The sequence below is a fragment of the Sphaerodactylus townsendi genome, linkage group LG03 (genome assembly GCF_021028975.2).
Source record: "Sphaerodactylus townsendi isolate TG3544 linkage group LG03, MPM_Stown_v2.3, whole genome shotgun sequence".
In the NCBI taxonomy this organism is placed as follows: domain Eukaryota; kingdom Metazoa; phylum Chordata; class Lepidosauria; order Squamata; family Sphaerodactylidae; genus Sphaerodactylus; species Sphaerodactylus townsendi.
In genome coordinates this window covers 163,561,587-163,586,501 of record NC_059427.1, presented here as the reverse complement: position 1 = coordinate 163,586,501, position 24,915 = coordinate 163,561,587, and the positions used below count along the sequence as shown (strand labels likewise).

At 45.4% G+C, this 24,915-nt stretch overlaps 1 protein-coding gene across 2 annotated transcripts in view; it reads right to left on the bottom strand.

Annotated features, from left to right (window-relative positions):
- LOC125429580 (vacuolar fusion protein MON1 homolog B-like) overlaps positions 1-23,016 on the bottom strand; it is a 28,597-nt gene extending 5,581 nt beyond the window's left edge. The window contains exons 1-5 of one of the 2 annotated variants that reach the window (XM_048490810.1): positions 22,942-23,016; positions 14,341-14,466; positions 10,719-11,177; positions 4,713-5,511; positions 312-459 (exon numbers count right to left, since the gene is read on the bottom strand). In XM_048490810.1, coding sequence (XP_048346767.1) covers positions 312-459; positions 4,713-5,511; positions 10,719-11,177; positions 14,341-14,446 — 1,512 coding nt within the window. In that variant the 5' untranslated portion in view covers positions 14,447-14,466; positions 22,942-23,016. Of the gene's footprint in view, positions 1-311; positions 460-4,712; positions 5,512-10,718; positions 11,178-14,340; positions 14,467-14,549; positions 14,622-22,941 lie in introns of those variants that run through there. The other variant, XM_048490811.1, reaches the window with a different exon arrangement.
- Between the last annotated feature and the right edge of the window lie 1,899 nt (positions 23,017-24,915).

Here is a 24,915-nt window from a genome sequence, read left to right as displayed (position 1 = left end):
AGAAAACCTTCAACAACCAGTTGAATCTGGCCGTGAAAGCCTTCGACAAAATCCATTCACTTTTTGCCTCTAATGAGGACCTCCCCCCCCCCCCACCATTTTGGAACCCACTGAGGCATAAGAGATTAAAAAATGCAATTGGGGAAGGTTTAGATTGGAGAACAGGCAGAGCAAATGTGAAGAAGCCACTGCTATCCACCTATTACCTCCTTTCCCTGGCAGACAGTTGTCTTATAAAACAAACATGGGATTAGAACAAAGTACTCTCTGCCTAACAATGTGTACAAAATGACCTCGGATCCATTCCTTACCCAAGCCAAGAGAGTCTCCTTTTCAGCTACGTGGTAGATGAGACGCAGAGGGCGTGAGGTACTGTGGATGCGGCTGTGAAGGTAGTGATAGAGGTCGAAGAGCCGGTGGCGTTCGCTCTGGCTGCAATAGGGCCCCTCCAGTTCTGGGCTGCAGCAGGAAAAAAAAAGACATATCAGGGAGTAAAAGCTGTTTACCTCTGTGACATCTTGCTGTGGATGAGGAGGCAGATACAATGTTCTGGAAAGAGTTCATGGCTTATTTCCATTAGACCAGCGACAGTTGTGGAAAGAAGAAGAAGAAGAGGAGGAGTAGTAGTAGTAGTTTGGATTTATATCCCCCCTTTCTCTCCTGCAGGAGACTCAAAGGGGCTTACAAGCTCCTTGCCCTTCCTGCCTCTGTCCAAACAAACACCTGCCCTGTGGGGTAGGTGGGGACTGAGAGGAAGGCTCTCCGAGGCTGTAGCCCAGACTTCGCCCTTAAAGGTCCACTGCAGCTGGCGTGTGTGGGAGTGTACAGGCTAATCTGAATTCCCCAGATAAGCCTCCACAGCTCAGGAGGCAGAGCTGGGAATCAAACCCGGTTCCTCCAGATTAGATACACAAGCTCTTAGCCTCCTACGCCACTGATGCTCCAGAATGCAAGGGACCATGTCCAAGGCCTGCTCCTAGTCCACAGATCCTAGGTCATGAACAAGACACATTTTGGAACAGTGAAGATTAATTTTCAAGCATTTGCTGGGACATTAAAAAAGCGAATCCTCATATTTGTGCTCAACAGGCTGGCCATAGCTGGGGGCTAGTATGTGGATGCTTGCCTCTTCCCCCCCCCCCCCAACACAGTTCAAAATAAACAGGTCTTCAGGTCTTGGCATGTCATAAAAGCAAGAGAGATATGAGCTAATGACATCTATTAAAAATCAGTCCTACATGAGCCTGTATTAAACTCTTCCAAATGCATGTAGAAATAAGCAATACCGAAATTCACCTCTACCCAAAAGAAGCTTGGGTCCTTCCATCAAATCTCTCTTTGGAGTACATGGAGAACCCAGCTCACAGTTGGCGTTACTTCCCAACAGTCCTTCCACACTTCTGCAGAACGTCCACAATTAGCTCACTTATTCCTGGGGCCCAGAATCTCCCCTGAAAAGCTTTTACTTCCACTCAGATACACGTCAGTAAGGACAAAAAGCCACATGACTCACTCTATTTAAAACTGTAATTGGATAAGGTCGCCTGAGCTCTTTCCATCACCTCTGAGAACCATGGACAGTGGGAAGGGAAAGAGTTGGCATGCCATCTCTCTAGGCTCCCTGTCTCAATAGCCGAGTCCAGCGGCAACATAATGAAAAGAAAATTAAACTGAATGGAATAATTCACCCAAAGTAGGGATGTAGGAGTAGGAATGTGTAGTGAGTGAACAATTGGGCGAGCGATAGCGTTCTGCTGGATCACCTGACTACCACTGCATCACGACGGCCTTTCCGTGGCAGTAAATCTGCACTTTCCACCAAACACACTCTGAATAAGGAGTGGCAGCCTACCCTGACTCTTTGAAGTGTGTCTGTATTGAGCGCACGTTAACAAACAAGTCCGAATGAGACACTGGAAGCCTAATTCCATGCAGACCCAAAACAAAAGATTAAGAGCGGAGGATAAAACCTGGGTTAGGAGGAACTTTCCATTGCACAGATCTCTTCTAACGCTTAAGTCCGGGCCTTCCATCCTCTGCTCAGGTTTTCAAGAATCATGATTTGTGCGATTCTTTTGTTTTAATGCGACTTGCAGCCACAGCCAAGCAAATGGCAGGGAAGGAGGTGCCTTATGCAGCAGCACTTTCCTCTTTTTGTTTAACTCCCGGCTCCCACTTGTGGAGCCACAGGGACTTATGAGGACATGAAGCATCAGCAAGGCTCTGAGGGTTCATGTGTGCCTGCCTGCGTAGCTGTGCATTGGTGGGAGGTAAGTTTAAAAAAAGATACCTCGCGTGCAAAGGGCGCGGCCCTCGCCATCGTGCTGCTAGCTGTCCATGGACGCGACCAGCCATGCAAAATGACCCGGCAGCGGTGACAGGTTCATGTATCCCTACCGCAACCCTCTTTAAATTCCGCTGGCGTGGTGTTACCAATAGTGATATAACACCCCATGCATAACACACATGAAGGCAGACTCCATTGTGGTGCGAGATGAACTGCACTATATTCTTGTCTCACAAAAAGATGTTAGTAGATTATATATTCCTCCGCCACAGAATTCAACATGTTGGACTTTCTCTGTTGTAGAATGCTCTGCCTGGGTCCTAGTACCTACCTCACCCTACTTCCCCCATCTGTTGGAAAGCTGTTCGATCAACTATAAATGCTCTATGTATTGTCAAAGGCTTTCACGGCCGGAATCACTGGGGTGCTGTGTGGTTTCTGGGCTGTATGGCCGTGTTCTAGCAGCATTCTCTCCTGACGTTTTGCCTGCATCTGTGGCTGGCATCTTCAGAGGATCAGATGCCAGCCACAGATGCCAGCCACATATGCAGACAAAATGTCAGGAGAGAATGCTGCTAGAACACGGCCATACAGCCCGGAAACCAGACAGCACCCCTATAAATGCTCTTCTATCAAAGTACCATGTTTAACAAAACACAAAAATAATGCTTTTCACAAATAGCAGTGCGTAAAAGTGCACAGTAATTCTCATATTAGTTCAGAACTCTCTTCTAATGTGGAAGCATACAATTTTCTCAACTGCTGCATCTCAACTGACCGTACTAACATCTTTTTCTGGACATAGTACATGTGGCAGTGCCAAGCAGTATTCGCTCCTCCCTCACGTAGCCCAGATAATTCACAGGCTTCTGTGCTTTAAGGACAAAAATTATATTGAAGCACTGGTAAACAAAGGAGCACAGTGACATTTGATAGGAAGCAACTGAAGGCAGATCACATTGCAAGGATGAAACCTCTACATTCCCTGAAAAAAGACCAGCATCTCCATGTTTTGAGATCTCATTTCCAAAGGAGATTTTTTGAGATCTCATTTCCAAAGGATTTTTTTCCCATTCAAGATTAATTCCAAGGTTCAAGACACCTGTCATGGGGAGAGGTCAAGCAATATACCAGTGGTGGCGAACCTATGGCACGCGTGCCAGAGGTGGCACTCAGACTCCTCTTTGTGGGCACACGTGCCGTCGCCCCAGTTTGGGCACTCGACAGTGGCGTAGCACCAAGGGGATGAGGGGTGCACGATGCTGGGCATGTGTCCCTGCGGGGGCGTGGCAAGGGCATTCCAGGGGCATGGCAGTGTTGTTTCGGGGTGTTCCAGGGCAGGGTGGGGTGGACGGGGCATGGCAGGGGCGTGGGGCGCATGTGTGCCCCGGGTGCAGTTTCCCCTTGCTCCGCCCCTTGCACTTGGTCTCTAAAAGGTTCACCATCACTGCAATATACTATAAGCAACAAACGATATTTGCTAGACATAAACAGATACATCGTCCAGTGGGGTCAGCATCAACGGAACATCCAAGTGAGATCCAACCAAGTGGAATCTTCACTAAGCATCCAGTAAGAGAGAAGATAGTCACAGTAGGAAATAGCTTCAGAGCCATCGTTTCTCATTGGTGCCGCCAATGCACACGCTACTTCCTGTATTATCGAGCCCTCCTTGTTCTAAGAACTCTCGCAATAGAAGAAATGCTAATCAACTCAGAGGGGGAGGGAATCTTGGGAACATGACTGCCAGCTGAAAAAAAGATCCTGGATGGACTTCTGTTTCCCTTTCCCTCTACAGGGACGGCCAAAGGCTCTTCTAGCATGGGAGAGGAATCTTGGGAATGTGCCTGCCAACTTGGACTTTGTGTTTCTGTTACCCCTCTTGCTACAGGTGTCTAAGCCTCATCAGTTAAGCCTCGCCTTGACCTGCATGTTTCAGACTAGCCCAATATTATCGGATCTCAGAAGCCAGGTAGGGTCAATCCTGATTAGCACTTGGATGGGTGCCAACCAAGGAAATTGAGGGTTGCTATGCAAAGGTAGGCAAACCACCTCTGTATAGCAACCCTGAAAACCACCTCTGTTCACTACTTGCCCTGAAAACCCTATAGGTCACTACAAGTCTGAGGCTACTTGACCACACTTTCCACACCATTTAAGCTTCAGCATAGCCAGAGATGTGAGCCAAAGGGCACCCCCATCTATGGCCAATGAGCTGCCCCAATAGATTCAAGATGAGCCCAGGAATTGGAGCTGTACTGCTTATTTTGCTGCTGCTGTGGTTTGTCTACATTACATTTATTTGTTTCCTGTAAGCTGCTTTCAGTTGCCAACAGAAGGGAAAAACAGGACAGAAGTGTATGCAAGCATAAGACAGACACACGCACGCACACATGCACACGCACACACACACCACCCTATTTACCTGGTGAACTGGGGGAGCTGCCGGTAATTATCAGGTATATCCAAGGGCTTGTACATAAAGTGCCGGAGGTCTGGTGTACCAACCATCCCCACGCTGTAGGACGGGCTCCTGAGGCCGCTTGAGAGTGCCTGTAGGTAGTTCTGAGTCCTCATGCCCTCCTCTATGCGTTTCTTGCAGTCCGAAACAGAGTAGAACGATTCCTTGTCAGTGGACAGAAGAATGAGACAGACGGTGCAGTCTGCGTCCAAATAGGAAATGTAAGCATAAAAGTAACAGTCCGGGTTGAAGCGCGGCAAGCAAATAGGCGTCCAGATCTCCCCCGTTTGGAAGGCAGATGTTGCCCCTATGAGGTTCAGCAGCAAATGCAGGTCGGTGGGCTCCAGCCGGCAATCATCGATGACTGTTTTCTCCTGCACGGCAGTGACCAGCTGACTGCGGGCCACTAGAATGGAGAAGACCAAATTAGGAGTGATAGCCTTCTGGAGCAGAGAGCCCAGGGAATCTCGCAGAGCGGGCTGGAGGAGCAGGCAGCGCACAGCACCAAGCAGGAAACAAGGGTCAGACTCCACCAGGTTCAAGAGGCGGTCGAGGATCTTTTCTGAGCCGGTCAACAGGCGCCGGAGGTCGTAGTTCTTCTTCCGTTCAAAGATGCGCGTGATGCTGGCTTGCGTGAGCATGCTGATGATTTGGTAGTAGACGTACAGAAGTTCTTGTCGCAGCTGCTGCTCCGACTGTAGAGTGCTGGACACTGATACCAGCACCAGCGGGCCCTGCTGCACAAAAACTAGCTTGCGGTCATCTGTAGCAGAAACCAGCGAGGAAAAGACCCGTCAGGAGGCACTACACACCAAGATCTCCACAAATGATGCAACCACATTTTTCCACTTACACAGACCCCTCTGATTAAAAAGAACAAGGATGCATTTCTGAAAAAATGTTGCATGTACATGGAAAATGATACAGGTTCAACACTGCAGAGAGTCTCAGCTTTTACTTTAAAAGCTCAGCAGAGAGGCATCAGGGGGGAGGGGAGCTTCATCGAGTTGGTCAAACTACTACTACTACTACTACTACTACTAATAATAATAATAATTCGATTTGGTAGACCGCCCTACGCCCGAAGGGGTTAGGGTGGTGTACAAGCGAAACAAGGACAATACATTGCAATTAAGAAAAAACAAATCGAACAATTCCAATTAAAACAATAAATACAATAAAAACAGTAGCAGCAATAACCCATCCATAATTAAATAGATGACGTCCGGTACTAAACCCCAGGAGGGGACTGGCAGATGTTCAAATAAGCAGATGGCACATAGGGCAACAGAGAGGGGCGGACTCAGCGACCAGCCCCCCCGCCCCCAATTACTTTTGTTTTCCAGAGCAGCTAAAAGACTTTATCTCATTCTGTTGACCTTGGGTTCATCTTACATTCCTGCTCTTCCTGCCTTTTGTAGTATTGTAGTATTACGAGCTGGGGGGGGGGGGGGAGGAGAAATGGGGTTTGATTTACTGGGGTTGTTTGAAGGTTCTGGCAGAACCAGCTTTTTCCCTCCTGCCCATGTATCTACCAATAAAGGCTTCTTAACCATCAAGTTACAGAGTCTGATTTGGATCATAGATCCAAGTTATGACACTCCTCCAGTTACAAAGTTATGCTTCGAGAACACAAAGGCAATGTCTGCTAGATCTCAGAAGCCAAAAAAGTTGCTAGGCAAAATATTCAAGGCCAAGGCAAGTGTCCGGCATTGAATTTGCCTTGACCAGCAAAAAACATCATCCCAATGAAATGAAAATATGCACTTGTCTCTTGTATGCATAGCGTTGCAGAATGAAGTATTTCTCAGAACACAAATGGTATCGCTCTGGCAAAAATAGGTTGAGATTATATAAAGCCCTGGTAAGAGGCTGAGTGTAAACGGGCTTCTCATTTTATCCTGAAAATAGAGTGTCTTGTAAAACCTTCAAGTCTAACTAAGGCATATGACTATGGCCATTTATGCACTTGCGGTCCCCTTTGCGTTCAGCATAGGTTCCTTTTGAGCTAGATTCCCAGTTATGCACATGTTTGGAGGCCATTTGCGACCGGAAAAGCCTTCACACAGACCACTGTTCAGAACGGTTCCACAGAGTTGATTCCGCTTTCATTTGGAACAACTTAGAAGGTTTATGGACCTTAAAAATGACTGAAAGGTTTTACGTGTATCACGAGACCGGTTCACAATAGTGAGCAGTAGACTAATGATGAATGTGATTGTATATATTCTCTGCAATTCTTTATTGTCAAACGCTACAGCGGTTTATTAAATGGTTTATACTATGATATTTAATTGTCAAGCACTACGGTGAACTTCCTGACTTCATCCAACAACACACTTGAGAGTCATTTGACTTTTGGGCATAACTTTATTTTTAAGGCTCAACAGCTATTGCTGTAAGTGAAATTTTGTGTACTTCCTTGCTGTTTTACACTGACACCCCCTCCCCCACTTATTCATTATGGTGTCCCCCCTGCAACACTAAGGAGCAATTCCATCCACTCCTCTTGCACTGCAGGAAGAGCAGCAGGGCCTCTTTTTTAAAAAATGTAAATGACATACACAGAAATGATAGACCATTGAAACACAGAGGCCCCTTCCGCACAGGCAAAATAATGCGTTTTCAAACCACTTTCACAACTGTTTGCAAGTGGATTTTGCTATTCCGCACAGTTTCAAAGAGCACTGAAAGCAGCTTGAAAGTGCATTATTCTGCATGTGCGGAATGAGCCAGACACTCCCCCCACCAAAAAGGCAGCAAGCAACCTCCCCCATTAAAGGTTGCAGAAACGAAAAGGAAACCTGGGGAGGGAAGCGGGCAAAATGGGGGTTTGGCTCAACAGAAATCCTGTGTACCGTAATTAGTGGGAAAACCTCACTGCAGAGCAAGTGGGATAAATTCTGCATGCATAAAGAGTTTATGTTATTTTGGCTGCAAGAGACTAATACGGCTATGCCTCGAGAGTCTACATCTTATATTGCTGCAGTACCCTGTTGCACATCCCGAAGGCACAAGAGGAGAGCACATTCAAACCCCACCATTTCCTTCATCTCTTGGATTTCAGACTTTCCGTTTCTCAAGACAGCTGGCCTGAAGACCTTTCCCTTCCTTATACAGTTATACATGAAGAACTTCTGCTGAAAACAACCAGGAGGTCTATTGAGCAGACTTAGATTTCAATGCTAACACTTCTATAAACTGTTAAGAATTCCTGTTGCTCTTTGAATGGTAATCCAATTGCTTTTCTCTAGGATATGTATGATATTCTACAGGATACTATAAAATATCATCAATACGAGAAAACATATTATTCGAGGACTGCGTGCTTAAAGATTTTTAATCAGAAGGCTGCATTCAAGTAATTCAAATACTGCTGCAAGTTTAAGTTACTCAGATGTTCATAGCCTTTTTTGTACAATTGGTAGTCCTTATTGTGTTGACTAACAGTGTTTTATTTCTGCTAATCACGGGAACAGACAACGAGCTTTAGAGGGCAGTGATACCTATCTCTGGACTTCAAGAAAAATGATTTTGCAACTAGAGAGATGAAGAGCTGGGGGCAAAATTGGGGGGGGGGGGTTGTCAATAAATCCAGCCTGTAGCCACTTTTTCTATTATTCCAGTTGGAAATTTTTAAATCACTTAAAACTCCTACAAAATTCTCTTTTGGAATTGATGATTTTTTTAAAGGCAAGGATTTGCTCACTCAAATGGATAGCAACAAAAACGTTATTTAAGACACATCTCTAGCAATAGATAATTGCTGTGCATATTGTAAACATAAGCATCCTTGAAAATAAGTTGTGTTTCATTTAAGCCCAAATGATTTTGGCAATAACATGGTATAATGTATTTGACTGCAGACTTTTCATCGTTATTAAATTGAATGCAACAGACAAAAATTCTGGTAGTCTTGTATAAGAATGTTGGCTATCCAAGCAATGCACTGCTTTGTTTACTGTAAATCAGTGGTTCTCAACCTTCCTAATGCCGCGACCCTTTAATACAGTTCCTCATGTTGTGGTGACCCCCAACCCTAACATTTATCCATTTTACAGATGGAGAACACTGATGTAGAGAGTCTTAGGCGACCCCTGTGAAAGGGTTGTTCGACCCCCGGGGTCGCGACCCACAGGTTGAGAACCGCTGCTGTAAATTGTTCCAATTAAAAAAATTACCTTACTTCTTCAGTGACAAAAGTCAAGGTAAATGTGCTAAGGTACCACAGGGTGCAGAAGTTTGGAGCTTCCTCCCAAGTACTGAGAAGATTTGCAGTTTTGCTTGTAGTAAACTAAGTAGTTTTAAATCCCATAAATAGTTCAGATAAACCATATATAAATATATGCTATAAACTATGTTTTTTTAAATTGATAACACACTAAGAGCTCCATCCAAAAGGGAGGGGGTCAAATCCACTTCTGAGAGCAGTACATCAGCTGCACTGGCAGACTGGCTCTCCCCAGGGCATTTACCCCAGCCGAGGGGTGATCTCACTGGCATGCGGACGCTGCTGCCCCCACCCACCCCTTGTGCTGGAATGTGGTGCTGAACACAGAGGCAGCGTCCCAGTGCTGCCACTGGCACAGTGGTGGTGGAGGGCAGGCTGGGGGTCTCTCTTGACCTTTGCCAGTGTTATGGCAGCAGGATGCAGATGGGACTTAAGTTCAGTACAGCCTGTTGAGGCTTCTCAGAAGAAGAGGCTGCTGCACTTTGTGAGTCTTCCCACAACACTAGGAAGCCTCTACAGGAACACCAGGTCCACCGCCTCCAGTGTGGATGGGGCTGTCCACAAGTTTACATTGGATAGGAAAGTAACTAGTGCATGTAATTCAATTCTCCCCTATATTTCCACCACCACCCGGCCCCGCACCCAAGTAAACATTTTTGTTGATGGTTCAAAATTTTCAGAAATTTAACCTCTAAACCTGCAGATAGTTGATTAGCATGCCATAGACTTTCAAGCATATCTTCACAAACACAAGTTCTAGCAGTTTGCTTCAAATGAAGAAAGGGATTCCCCATACCCTGGATTTTGCAGCTAATACCACTTGCACTTTTCTACTATGGTATGAAAATCACAACATATATACCAGGGGTCTGCAACCTGCGGCTCTCCAGATGTTCATGAACTACAATTCCCATCAGCCCGTCACCATGGCCAATTGGCCATGCTGGAAGGGGCTGATGGGATTTGTAGTCCATGAACACCTGGAGATCCGCAGGTTGCAGACCCCTGATACAGTCCTCGGTAAATCCCACCTCATATCTTCATCTATCGCACATCAGTGGTCTGTAACGAACTTGGGAAAGTCCAGTCAAAAGTAACTCATGATAGTTCTTTATTGTACTGGCAGACAGTTCAGAAAGCAAGACATGCGAGTTCTGGTGCCCAGGACTCTTGCAACAGTTTAAAAAGTATCAATTCCCTCCTTTCCACCTCTGTAAAGAAAACAAAGCAACTTTCACACAGACAAATTTCCCAAAGAGATAGCAACATAACTCAGAGCTGGGCGACCCGAGCGGGCAGAAAGAACCAAGGACACCCCACACCTCCACACACACAAAGTCCTGACAGGTCACCATAAACAACACAATCTTCCTCTGCAGCCCAAGAATCCCAACACATTTACACAGACTACATTGCTAATTATCACTGGAAAATTAAACTGTCTAAGACGATTAGGCATCATTCATGGTTTTCAGCAGGGGTCTTCAAACTATGGCCCTCCAGATGTTCAAGGACTACAATTCCCATCAGCCCTGCCAGCATGGCCAAGTGGCAGGGCTGATGGGAATTGTAGTCCATGAACATCTGGAGGGGCATAGTTTGAAGACCCCTGGTTTTGAGGATTAGCCCTGTTCAGAGGGCAGTCAAGAAAAAGCCATCAATGAAAACAAAAGAAATAATGCTTGAAGGCACCACCATACTTTCGGCCCCTCTCCCAATTCTCCAATCTTTCATCCTACCCGAATAGATGGAGCGGATGGAATTATCCCCGCTCTGGATGAACGACACCAATGCCATCATGACACCCATGGTTGAACTGAGGGCTTCCTCATTGCCGTAGCGGGAATAAATGGGCTTGCCGGCTTCGCTCAAGACAAAGACGTGCTTCCTGTGCGCCCGCCAACTCTCAGCAGTCACATCCTCATCTCGATGCGTGGGAGGACGTGGCTGGACCACCACTTCCTCCTCCCCGGCAGGACCACTGCCCATCATCATGGGCCGACTGAACTCGCTGGAGTCTTCCAAAGTGTTGTCCGTGGAGGCCGAATCCGACAGGTCCTTCTCACTAGATTCTTCCCGAGCTTCACTGAATTCCTCCTGCATGTCAGCTTTGCCATCTGCCACACTCAAGGGCCCATTATTTTGGGCACCAGTTAACTCTGCTTGTTCATCCAAGGCAGCACTGGGCTCATCGTCTCCTGAAAGAAATATATATACATTAACAAACACAAAGGGTGCCAAGTGAGTCAGAAATTTTTCTCTCTTTCTCACAATACTAGAACCAGGGGGCATTCATTGAAAATGCTGGGGGGAAGAATTAGGACTAATAAAAGGAAACACTTCTTCACGCAACGTGCGATTGGCGTTTGGAATATGCAGCCACAGGAGGTGGTGGTGGCCACTAACCTGGATAGCTTTAAAAGGGGCTTGGACAGATTTATGGAGAAGTCAATCTTGTCAGGTCCATGCCTGTCAGTGCTTAGATGTCTTGCTGTGTGGGAATTGCAAATGTTTCCTGTAAATGCTTTCCTGTTTCCCTCTCCCCTCCCTGGCAATTCCCTGGCGCCAGCCCTCCTGCGGGAAGGTGCGAACGTTCCCAGGTTTCTTGAAGCTCTGTAGTGCAAATGTTATACACTTTGTGAGAACATTTCATTTGGTGGAAGAATCGGAAATGGGAATTGAAGGGATATCATCGGCTGGATCTAAAGCGGAGAGCTTAGATCTCAGCTTTCTCTCTCGGCTTACTTCCACTGGCCGTTGTAGAAATAAACTGCTTTAGGACTTTCCTACGGTCTCTGGTATTTCCACGTTCGAGAGCCTGACAAATCTATGGCTACCAATCTTGATCCTCCTTGATCTGAGACTGCAAATGCCTTAACAGTCCAGGTGCTCGGGAGCAACAGCCGCAGAAGGCCCTTGCTTTCACATCCTGCATGTGAGCTCCCAAAGGCACCTGGTGGGCCACTGCGAGTAGCAGAGAGCTGGACTAGATGGACTCTGGTCTGATCCAGCTGGCTTGTTCTTATATTCTTAATTCATCACTTACCACCACATTGGCCACAAGGAAATACATCACTTAAATAAGTTTCTCCATTGTCCTTACCTCTTTGAGAAATCTAGCTTTGATTACTTAGTTAGATTCAAGTCTGCTAGCACCTATAGACCAACAATATTTTCTCAATTGCAGAAGGAGGAAGAGGAGTTTGGATTTATACCCCACTTTTCTCCCTTGTAACAAGACTCAAGGCAGCTTATAAACTCATTTTCCCTTCCTCTGCCCATAACAGACAACTTGTCAGGTAGGTGGGGCTGGGAGAGTTCTGAAGAACTGTGACAATCCCAAGGTCACCGAGCAGGTTTCATGTGAAAGAGTGGGGAAACAAATCCAGTTCATCAGACAAGAGTTCGCCTCTCATGTGGAGGAGTAGGGACTCAAACCCAGTTCTCCAGATTAGAGTCCATCACTCTTAACCACTACACTGGCTGACATGATTACCCTCTGAAACTTTACTTAGAAGCTACTATCCCACACACCAAATAAAGCAATTCAATCTGGAGCAGCAGTAGCGTAGGAGGTTAAGAGCTCGTGTATCTAATCGGGAGGAACCGGGTTTGATTCCCCGCTCTGCCGCCTGAGCTGTGGAGGCTTATCTGGGGAATTCAGATTAGCCTGTGCACTCCCACACACGCCAGCTGGGTGACCTTGGGCTAGTCACAGCTTCTCGGAGCTCTCTCAGCCCCACCCACCTCTCACAGGGTGTTTGCTGTGAGGGGGGAAGGGCAAGGAGATTGTAAGCCCCTTTGAGTCTCCTGCAGGAGAGAAAGGGGGGATATAAATCCAAACTCTTCTTCTTCTACTTCAGCCATTGCTTGCAAGTGGTTTTTGCTGTTTCAGGCAGTAAAACCCATTTGAAAAAACTGGATAGGAAGAGTGTTATTCCATGAGTATGTAAGCATCTTTAGTGATCAACTCTCAGAGTGTCCCTTGCTAACTCCAAAGACATTCCAATCCTGCTGCTGTGTGAAAGGCAACAGCACAATATTCTCTGATGCTTGCAGCTCCTTCCCAGAACAGCTGTGGAAGGCGACCTCTTTTTCAACCTGCTCCTTAAAAAAGTAACTTTTTTTGTGAAGAATGGGGCACACACCCCTATGTCCACTGAAATAAAGCCCACACATACACAACTCTTGTTCAAAGGCTAAAGAAAGTTCGCTCCTATCCTATTTTAAATCTGACCCACTGAGTACAACCTGGCTAACAAACTTAGAAATTAAAATAAAAACTTTGGGTTTCTCATTGGAATTTTTTGAATCTTTAAATGATGAATATATCTTTAGGCTCCTTAGACAAAGAATCCTTGATGTGGAACAGCAAAAGTTTCAACCCTCACAACCAGCCGTTTGCTCTCCTGAATCATTAAAACTAACCTTTTTGCATGGCAAGATGGCCCAATATTTTTTCTCATAGTCTTGACAATCCATCTCAGCATAGAGCATTTATGCTGGCTAGAGCTTAACTCCTTCCCCTCTAAAGTAATGGAAGGACGATATCAAGGCATGCACTCAATCTCAGAGAGAAGGTGTCCATGCCCATTAAATGAAGTGGATTCAATCCAGCATATTCTTTTAAACTGTCAGTTCTACTCTTTTGCGAGCATCGTGAGTATTTATATTACTCCGCTTCTTAAAACAAAACTTAGCCTACCTGCAACACACATAGTATTTTATTTATTAAATGATCGGTCCCCTGAAATAACTTTTAAGGTTGCAACTTTCTTAGCAAAAGTAATAAACAACAAATGCTACCAAAAACCTGAGCTTAGGTAGTTATATAAGTTATAAAAACACGGGCTTATATGTGATTTTATGAAAAGATAACGGTGAGCCGTTCCTGAATATAATGGATTTTAATGGTTTGACGCCAAACAATATATCATATATCCGATGTTTTGTACATAATATTTTATTACAACCTGGATATTAGACTATTTTTGTACTTATGTACAGAATTATTGTTTGTAGAGATTTTAACTTATGCCTAATAAAGGTTTTGTTGTTGTTGTTGTTGTTGTTCAAACGACATACAACTCATTATCGTTGCCTGCTTGCCTCTCCCTTGAATTGAAATTTAGACCAAATGTTTGGAGCAAGGCCTTTTTCATTTCAGTCTGGAAAGCGTCATACCTAATGGCTGTCTGTTAAGGTCATAAATAACATGCTTGCTGTTCTTTTTTTTTTCTAAGAAAGAGACCACACAACTAAAAGGGCCAAGTGACACTCCCACATCTTCTTAAGGCTACCAAAGCATCAAAAAACCAAAAAGGAAGTGAACCAGAATCAGAAACACTTCAAGCCACTCACCTGTATCAGTAGAGCCCGGGCTAACCTTTGGTTCACAAAGATCTACCCCATCCTTTGGGAGATCCATCTCTCCCTTGGGGAGTAACCCAGGGTCTTCTGCCTCCATCTCTACATCTCGGATGGAACCTGTAAAGGCAAAAAGCAAGCATGAGAAAATTGAGGTTTCTTTTTTTTAAAAAAAAGATGCAAGTCCTATGCCTCCCACTCACCAGAAGCCAGTTTTCAAATCAGAGACCAGAATTCACACTGATTCTGCATACTGATTCCAGCGCACCTTAAAACCCTCCCGCTCAAAGATAAGCAGAAGAAATAATCTGCTGTTTCATTCCAGTCACAAGCCTTTATTGGCATAAAATAAACATACAAAATCAGCATACAAAATTTGCCCATTATTGCTCACAATTATAGACACTGGTACTAAAATACTAAATACTAAAATATATACATGGTCCTTCTGTAACTACAGGACATTCCTTCAGCTAAGTTAACCCACCCAAACGTCATCGGACACTGACAGAAGCCAGCAAAATCACTGCTGGCTATATGCGGTCATAATACATAGACATTGGTTGGTATTCATCTAGACTTACGTCTATTATTGTTAGCAGAAATTTTGCTACATTCTCACACACTGTGGGATCCATGTTGTTCAAAAGCATAGGTATCTTAAGAGCATCAGTTAGATTGTTATACAGAAATGGGATAAGTGCAGATTGTGACATTCTAATTTTTGCAAACCTTACACAATGAAAGAGGGTATGATCGAGTGTCTCCACCTGACCCATATGCATGGACATAGCCTCCTCTGTTTATCAATTTGTTGATATCTGCCATAGAGCAGCATAGAAGGCATTAGATTGAATCTGGCCAGTGTTAAAGCTCTTCTTAATTTAGGGTTGGTGATCCACTGTAAATAATTGGCCATGTGTCCTTGTTCAATTGGAATAAGCAGGGTCAGGGGAACACGTTTTCCTCGCAGCTGTTATCATATCCCGATACTCTTGTTCTAATAGCTTAGTTTTCAAGCAGCTATATGCTTCTGATAGGGAAAGAGGGACTAACGACTCTAATGAAAAGCCAAGAGTGTTGATTTTTCCCTCAACTAGTTTCAGCCACCTAGAATTTGCATAGTCGGGAAGCATGAGGTGTAACAAACTGGAGTGATCCTGCAAATAGTGGATACGTGAGCCAGTATCTGACAGTTCTCAGCACAGGCCATCCGTGGCATATGATATTTGCCCGAAGTTCTAAACATAGGGCTACGCATATGAAGCACAATTTGGTAAGCCCATAATTTTTGTGGAAGAAACCCAGGACTGGGCATTGTGTTTATATATTTTGCTTCTATATAGCTCCGGATCCAAATAGGTGCTCCATAGAGGAGCTTCGAGAGCCGCGATTTAGCATTGAACACCTTCTTCAATGCGGATTGAGTACATAACATACTGGTGGCCCACAGTGAAAAGAAACGGCTGGAATTGCCTAGAGGGCACACTGTTGTTGTTAGCTGCAGCGAAAGTGCTAATTTCCTATGTACTGCCCAATTAATAGGTTGCTAGTAAGAAGAGTTATGCCCAAATATTTGAACTGAAGTTAACTTGTTCTATGGGTCTGTTATTGATGGTCCAGCATGTATGACTAGGGAGGTCTTCTAAGCATGCAAGACCATTATTTTTTAGTTTTTTCTATAGTTAATTACCAGTTCGTTCCTCTTACAATATTCAGCACAGCAATTTAAGAGACGAGTGAGACCAACTTTAGTGTGGGAAAGAAGAACGGTGTCGTCAGCATACAGTAACACGGGCACGTGTTTAGTGCTTAGTTTGGGAACATGCCCATTGGCCTTCTGGAGGGTTGGCACTAGATCACTAAGGAATATATTGAACAAAGTGGGGGCCAATGTACATCTGCTGTTTCATTATAAATGCTGAAAATGCTATGGTGGGGTAGGGGAGAGAGGGGGAGAGAGAGAGGGGAGAGAGAGAGAGGGGAGAGAGAGAGAGAGAAGGGGCCCAGCTGGTTCCTAGTAGGCTCTGGGGGAAAAGCTTTTACAAAATGCAAGAGTCAATCTGGTCAGACTCGCCCATCCTCTGAGTTTTAATCTCTGTCACATGCCCAGGCAGGGATGCCTCAAAGGAGACAGCAGGAAATGGCCTGGTTACTAATCACTATCACACTCTCTTATACACACACACACACACAAAGCTTAACCCCAGAAGGGTGAAATCAGAAAAATGTGCCGATCTCCTTTTATTTTGTAACCCTTGCTAAATCTGGTGTGTGCTAAAACATATGGTAATCATTTTCTTTTTAATAAATACTTTTAAAAACCTTAGCTGTGGAGGAAAGTTCTCTGTACCACTTATGCCCTACTGTCTTGGACACGCTATTTAAACAGGAGGTAGAGGAAGGCTGAGCAGCTTTTCCTCCAGGATCTCCAGTCTACCCTGTGGAACCCAGGAGAGGGGAACCAAGGGAAAACTGAGGCAGGGGCCTCGGGCAGTTGGAAAGGAAGCTGGGAAATCCTGATCTTCCCCAGCAGGCAGTCCTCAAATGATCAGGTGGTGGCAGCATACCCAAAGAGAAAGTTAGCCCTCTCCAGGAAAGGTCGGTAACTCCTGGGGGTGTGCAGAGTGCGAAATAGGGCCTGCCAGCCAAAAGCAAGCCTGTTTCGCCAGGTCACTTAGATCCTTGAGGATAAGGTTTAAAGCAGTATACGCAGCGCTTTAAGTTGGGACATACAAGAAGCAACCCAGCATACTTTTCTTGCGTGTGCATATTTTTTAACAGAAAGACAGAAACCATATGGGATGGGGCTCTATGATCAGACACAATGGAGGATGGGCTGTTTTAACAGTTGTCAGCAGGCCGAAGTGCCTCAGCCAGTGGCCAGGAAAGCGGCACTTCCCAAAACTCTTTCTTCTGCACAGATGTTCAGGCACAGCAACTGTGCCTTCCCTTGGCATCTGGTTACAACTATAGTGGAGCGAAGGAACAAGGCAGATGGACGTAATTAAAAAAAAGACGGAGTTGGTTTTTATACCCCGCTTTTCTCTACCTTTACATGAACCACAAAGCAACTTATCTGTGAGACCACCACTCCTGATATGTCCCCCAGAAAGCTTTATGCTCCCTCAAAGCTTTATGCCCCCTCAATAACAGCCTGCTGGTGGTCCCTGGCCCAAAGCTGTCCCCAGCCTGGTAGAATGCTCTGTCAAATGAGATCAGCACCCCGCGAGATCTCAATTCTACCAGGCCTATACTTATTTATTTTATTTATTTATTTTTCAAACTTATATACCGCCCAATCCCCGAAGGGCTCTGGGCGGCGAACAACATAACATTCAAATACAAATAAACATAAAATCAAATACAATAATCTCTCAATAATATAAATTAAGATGCAGCAATTAATATGTAACAATGCCCGTTAAAATCCTTCTTAAACCCTCCCAAGAGGAGAGAAGAAAGGGTGGGTTCTGTAGATGATAATGAACCCAAATTTCCATGGGGATGAAAGAGAGGGGGGGCACTTTCAGCGGCTGGACACTCCAAAGGCCCGGCGGAACAACTCCGTCTTACAGGCCCTGCGGAAATCACCACCAAGATCCCACTTGGAGACCCGGACAGCTTGAGAGGAAGGAGTGTTCCACCTGAGGCAGGGGCCAAGGGCTATACAAGGTCCTGGTTCCAAAGTGGAGGCCAGCCGCATCATTGAGGGGCCAGGGACTACCAGTAAATTGGCCTCTGCTGAGCGCAGAGGTCTAGTGGGGACATATGGGGTAACGCGGTCCCGAAGGTATGAGGGTCCCATTGAGAACCACAATGGGGTGTAACAGTTTAATATTGGATGGCCTCCCCCAGATGCAATATTTTCCCATCTGCCGTTACAAAGGGTCGCTATTTATCTATTCGTCTCCAGAATCGGGTTTGTCCACACTGTAAAAATCAAGTGGAGACTCTTGCTCACAATATACTTGACTGTCCAAGATACGTGGGTATTAGGAATTTCTCTCCTTGGCTGGCCCGCCTAGACAAATCTGAAAGAGATTCTGACAATTCTGTTGTGGGGCGTCTGTTAAACAATGCAGACGTAGTGCTCTTGGAAAAAGTAGCAAAATTTATTTCACAAGTGACCGAACTTTCTAAGTAATGTCTAATGCTAGATACAGTTTCTCTGCGTTTTGATCATATTCTTGCTTTGTACATTACAAATATCTGGTAACATTTGAGCTTATTTTATATGCCTAATAAAGGTTGTGGTTGTTGTTAGATGGCCTCCCATCTTCCCCTTCTTTTTTATCAAATCAGGAGGGGCAGTGGTATGTTTCACCATGAGTTAAGTTTTTAACATCATTTATATATTGTTTTCAGATTATTTTATGAAACTGTATTATATAATATGTTGTCAGCTGCTCCGAATCTGGTTCAGTGGGAGAGAGGGGTATTAAATTAAGAAGAGGAAGTAGTAGTAACTCCTTTCCTTCCTCTCCCCTTTCCACAACAGACATTGTGTGGGGCAGGTGAGAGAGTTCTGAGAGAACTGCGCCTGGTCCAGCAGGCTTCACGTGTAGGAAGAAACAAATCTAGTTCACCAGGTTATCCACAACTCTTAACCATTACACCACGCTGGCTCTCGCTTTTAAAGTTAAAGTGAGCCCCATATTGCAGGCCAAGTTAAAAGTGTAATTCATTTTTGAAAAGGCTGACAACTGTTTATGAGGGGAAGAGAGATAACAGATGCAACACCGTTGGAATAGCAGGGACAATTCAGACGCACTGATACCTCCATCAGTCCAAGTGCAGCTTCTCTCCCTAAGGCCAAACTCTGGAAGACCCTGTTCTCCAAGTCTGCCACAGAAGCAGCAGCGATTGGCTAGCACCCATGCAGCCACCAGCAAATCACACATATGCCATGCCTAGAACAAACAGTTTCCTTTTTTTTTAAGCAAGTGAGCTGAACTGAGAGCAATGAGGATGACCAGGGGCCAGAAGATCAAGCCCTACAAAGAAATGCTGAGCGACATGGGAATGTCCAGTCTAGAAAAGAGGAAACTGAAGGGTGATATGATTGCTCTCTAAGTATTTGAAAGGCTATCGTTTAGAGGAGTGCAGGGAATTCTTCCTGTTGGCAGCAGGAATTCACAATAATGGGTTTGTATGAAAAGGTACTGCCTGGTAACTAGATAATTTTTTCAATAGAAAAAGTAGTTCAGCAGTGGAATTGTCTCCCATCTAAATACTAACCAGAGACAACCCTGTGTTGGTTCCACGATTAGATGAAATCAGGCTAGTCTGGATCGAGTGAACCTGGACCCTGTCGATCGGCTTTACAAATAAGACTGAAAAAAACTGCTAGCCCTCAAGTATCTGGGGTCACTATGCAGGGGCAAGCAATGGCAAGCCACCTCTGCTACTCTCTTCCCTTGAAAACCCACCAAGGTTGCCATGAGATGGCTGCAACTGGACAACAAAACAAAAAACGCCTCAGTCCTTTTAATCCCCCCCCCCTCTCGCCCCCATGATGCAAGCCAAGCAGCTGCCTAAAATGCTTCTATCTCTGTGAGCAGGGCTGTGTTTTAGAATTTTAGCAAAGCAAAGCCTTTATTGGCATACATAGAACAACAGTAACAAAACACAGCGTTTTAGAATTGCTGAAGCCATCTTTGAAGACTGCGCTCCTCAAGCTAGAAGTATATTCTACAGGCTACCAATTACATCCGAGATCATTTTGCAAGCTGTCTCTTGCATCTAGCAACTATCTGCCTTAACATCCCAAAGAAAAGTACACACCCCCTTCCCCAAATGGTACTAGAAGACTATCTGTGGCTCAGATTTTCTGGTCACCACAAAACTACTTGAAGTCAAGTAGCAGGGTGAGAAGAAGATTGCTTTCACATCGCTCTTCTTGCCCTTCGGGATGAGCAAAGAAATATTTAAGAACTTGTTTATTCAAAGCATGGAAGTTTTTTATAGTGTCTTTTTAACACTGTAGTTCATTCTTGCCAGGAGCACACAGATGCAGCACCCAAAAATGATTAGCAATACTTTTAAACCTTTTAGCCCAATGGAAAACATAGCTACCCCTCATCGTGGTAAGCAACAACTCCCACAGATTTACCAGGCAACATTTTGTCATCCTGGGCACCAATTCCAAGAAGGACAGGTTCAGCCAAAACCCATTTCCTGACAAGCAACTGCTAAGCGAGAGGAGTCAAGCAAAACGAGATGCCTGAAGAAAAACTCTCACCACCTTTTCAGCAAGCTTGTATAGGGTCAGGCAAAAATCTTAAGCGAGACTTCCTTCCAGAAGCTGGTGCCATTTGGTACTCACGGGTTTTGGAGAAGACTATCCAAAGTTCTCTTGAGTGGCATGAAGAATAATTCAACAGCAGGCAAGCAGCTTTCTCTATTACTCTGTGACTGATGGCACAGTGGACTAGCATACAGTATACCAGTGATGGCGAACCTTTTCGAGACCGAGTGCCCAAACTGCAACCCAAAACCCACTTATTTATTGCAAGGTGCCAACATGGCAATTTAACCTGAATACTGAGGTTTTAGTTTAGAAAAAACAGTTGGCTCCGAGGAGTGTGTTACTCAGGAGTAAGCTTGGTGGTAGTCGGTGGCTTTGCTTTGAAGCAACCGTGCAGCTCTTGCAACGGGTGAATCACGATTCTAGGAAGGTTTACTCAGAAGCAAGCCCCATTGCCAGCAATCGAGCTTACTCCCAGGTAAAGGGTTGCACTTTTGTTCTTCGCATGAAAATCAGTGGGGTTTAACAGCGCTTAACAGGGTTACCTACACTGCTTCCCCAAAACTTGGTCTTAGATTTAATGCTAATAATCGAGCCCAGCGGCCCAGGTCAGCCTAGATGTGTGGGGGGGGAGAGACTCTGTGCCTGCCCACAGAGAGGGCTCTGAGTGCCACCTCTGGCACCCGTGCCATAGGTTCGCCACCACTGCAGTATACCATATAACTTACTTTTTGAACATATGGGTCCATTCTGATACAAGGGGCCACAGATGTCCCATAACACAGAAGTGGCCAAGCCAGTGTAGTATTTTCCCATGCCAATACACGCCGTGTGTCAACATCAGACACTCCCTTCCACAACACAAAAAGGCCAACTCAACACAGCCATTCCCAATTCACACAATACTTTTGTTGACTAACACACGACATTTACATTACATCTCTTAGAAGTAATACAATCGTCTTCAGCACATAGACCAGAGTGCTCAAGTGAGTCACAGTGCCCCACCTGCTGGGTGGAGACACTATATTGGCCCTTCTACCAATACTGTTGAACATGTGTAGCAATCCAAGGCAACATAGCAGCTTCTCTTTGTATGCATCACTCAAGGATGCAGACGATGCCTTTTTAGTAAACTTAGGGCTCCTCTTGTTCTTGTCACATAGCTCTGATGTCACTTGCAATGTTATGCTACTTCCTGTCACATGTCCACAACTCAGTGAGTCTTTCACTGACAACTGAGGATAATGGCGGGTACTGGGTCTAGAATGGGAAAAGGTCTTTGCTTGACTGCTTCCAATCAGAGGGCACAAATGGAAGACCCTGAGCTGACCCAACGTGGAAGCGCACAAAGCACTGAACAGCAAATCCAGCTATCATTTATCTTCCAATAACTGGCCGGTTTTTACTTCCAAAAACAAGCCAGTCCTTGTCATAACTGTGACAGGATCACTTACAGACATGATTTAGCATAAGGTTTCAGGACTGTTAAAAGCGAAGCATTTCTTCACTCAACGCACTCATCATCCCATTGTCGCCATTCAATTAAAAAATTGTTTGATTGACAACAGCAACGAAACCCCCAGCTCTCAACTCTTTTACCAAAAGCAACCTTTGTTAGTAGCTGTGTTGGTCCACTGCACACAAAAATAACACGAACCTTATAAAATCTTATCCACCGACGTTTTATTTGAGTGCAAACTTTGTGATGCACAAGTTTGCTAAGAGTTTGCACCCGATAGCCATGTATTAGTCAACAGAAAGGCAGGGTCAACATCTAAGCAAGCAAAGAGGAGAAAGCTTACAGAATGCCCCATTCCAGGATGCAGCAAAACAGCCTTTCACTTTCTCAGTAGCCCAATTCCTAAGAGGCATTTTGTCTGCAGTTAAATAACACAGGATACCCACTGGCAGTTTAAGGACATCTTCAGCCTCTGGCGCTCTGCTGCGCTGCTAATCTTGGAAGGCGTCCCTGGATTCCTGGCTGCTGCAGACTAAGCAGAGCTACCCACCTGGAAGACTTATGGGCTGCTTTGGCCACGATGGCTAAATTCCGCTTTCACGAGCCCAGGAAATACAAACTTAGGCAAACAAGAGGAAGGCTGTGCCCGGGAAAGCGCCTGCCTAGCCGCTGCCGGAAACAGAGATGCGGGATGAGATAGACACGCGTTGGGCAATTCACACGTTCTTCCTAGTCCCTTGTGGATCCAGCCCGAGGAAAATCCCTGTGTGGCCACGTAGAAAGGGAGGGTCCCCCACCGGGCTAGCCGCACCCTCTTTCCCTGGGGGATCCCCGATGCCTCCACCCAGTCCTCCCTCCAAAGACCCTCGCAGTCCGCTCCCACCTTCGGCGCGGGAGCGACCCGCCTCCGCATCGCAGCACCGACTATTCCAGCCACACTTCCTGACCCAAGAGGCAGGGGGCGTGCCCCAAAGCAATATGGGCAAGCTCTTTACCCAATCACAGAACGAGGGAGGCGTGGTTTGGGAAGCGCGGCAGGCGAATCGCGGCGCGCGCAGATCGAGCGTTGGGGCCGACAGCCAATAGCGGTACTTGTTGAGTCGTAACGTGAATTAAAAAAAGAGGAAGGAAAGGAAAAGCCGGGGGAGAGGGACAGAGGGTTGGGCGAATCAGAATGCAAGAGGCGGGACTATGAGCCTCGGCTGAATCCATTCCTCATCAATCAATGAGAAGGGCGGGATGATTCGGAATGCCAGCCAATCGGAAAAAGGCTTTTCTTCGCTGACTACCAATCAGAGGATACGAATGGCTTCTGGGAGCCAACAGGTGTGAATCTATAGGCATGACGTCTGGCTGGTCCAAAAAAATTAAATTAGAATGACGTCATCTGCTTTGACACAGTGTCGGGTGCGCATGCGAGTGTCATAGTTAGTGTCGTGGGTCGAATAATAGTTCGAATAGGAACTACCGAGCTTCCTGGTTCTTTGGTTCCATTCTATCTTTGTATGTCTTGAGATGTCATATATGTATGCATATGTATGAGCACACACACAATTATATGTAAATATATATATACATGTTCACGCACTATTTGTATATAAATATAAATGTCTATATAAATAATAAATACATCTTATATGTGTGTGTGTGTACGTATGTATGTGCGTGTGTGTATATATATATATAATGTATCTGTATGTGTATATGCAAACACACACAATTTTGCTTCCTTCTGCAATATGGGATCTCAACAACAGCATGCTGCATTGTTGCTGCAGCATGTGTCATGTTGTGGCTAGGTGCCCAGCATAAAAGAAGTGCAGCCACACATAGGATAAAATTCAAACGGATGGGAGTTTTCCCTTCACCCATAAACACCAGCCAGCTTTGGATTCAGGGGAGAGGCAGATAAACTGCAGCAGCCACTTGGTACAAAAGTCGGATCTCAGTACTTTATTCTCAATTCAAACCACAACCCTTGATTACACTCAAACAGAGCAGATCCCCAAATAGGGTTGCCAGCTCTCGATTCAGAAATACCTGGGAATTTTGGAGGTGACGCCTAGCGAGAGGTGGGACAAGAAGGATTTCAGCAGGGTGTAATGTTGTAGAGTCCACCATCCAAAGCAGTCGTTTCCTCCAGAAGAACTGATCTTTGTTGTCTGGAGATTATCTACAATAGCAGTAGATCTCCAGGTGATACCCCAGACTCTGGTGACTCTACCCTTAAAAACATGAATGCCATTTGGGAGTGTGTATGTAACATGGTCACTGCAGCAGGGGGCATTCAAGGCAAGTGAGAAGCAGAGGTGGTTTGCCAATGCTTTGCTCAGCTGAGTCTTCCTTGAAGGTCTCCCTTCCAACCCCACTTAGCTTTCAAGATCTGACAAGCTCAAGGTATACCATACCGCCTTCCATATCCCATTTGATGGAACATCTCTCTTACAGGCCCTGCAGAACTGGTTAACATCCCACAGGACCCTGGTGTCAGCTGACTGGGAGTTCCACCAGGCGGAAGCCAGGACAGAAAAAGCCCTCTGGTCCCTGGGGCCAGGGATTACCAGAAGGTTTTTATTGGAGCATCTGAGCATCCTCCATGGGCAATATGGAATAAGGCAGTTCTGCCAACATAAGGGTCTCAGACCACTCAGGGCCCTGAAGGTTATAATTAAAACCTTGAACCCGATTTAGAATTCCACAGGCAACTAGTGCAGCTGCTGGAGCACAAATGCTATATGCTTTCTCACCAATGAACCAGTGAGAAGTCTAGCAACTGCATTCTGGACCAGTGTTCGTTTCTGAGTCAGCCTCAAGGGCAGACCAGCATAGAGCCAGTTACAGTAGTCTAGCCATCGCA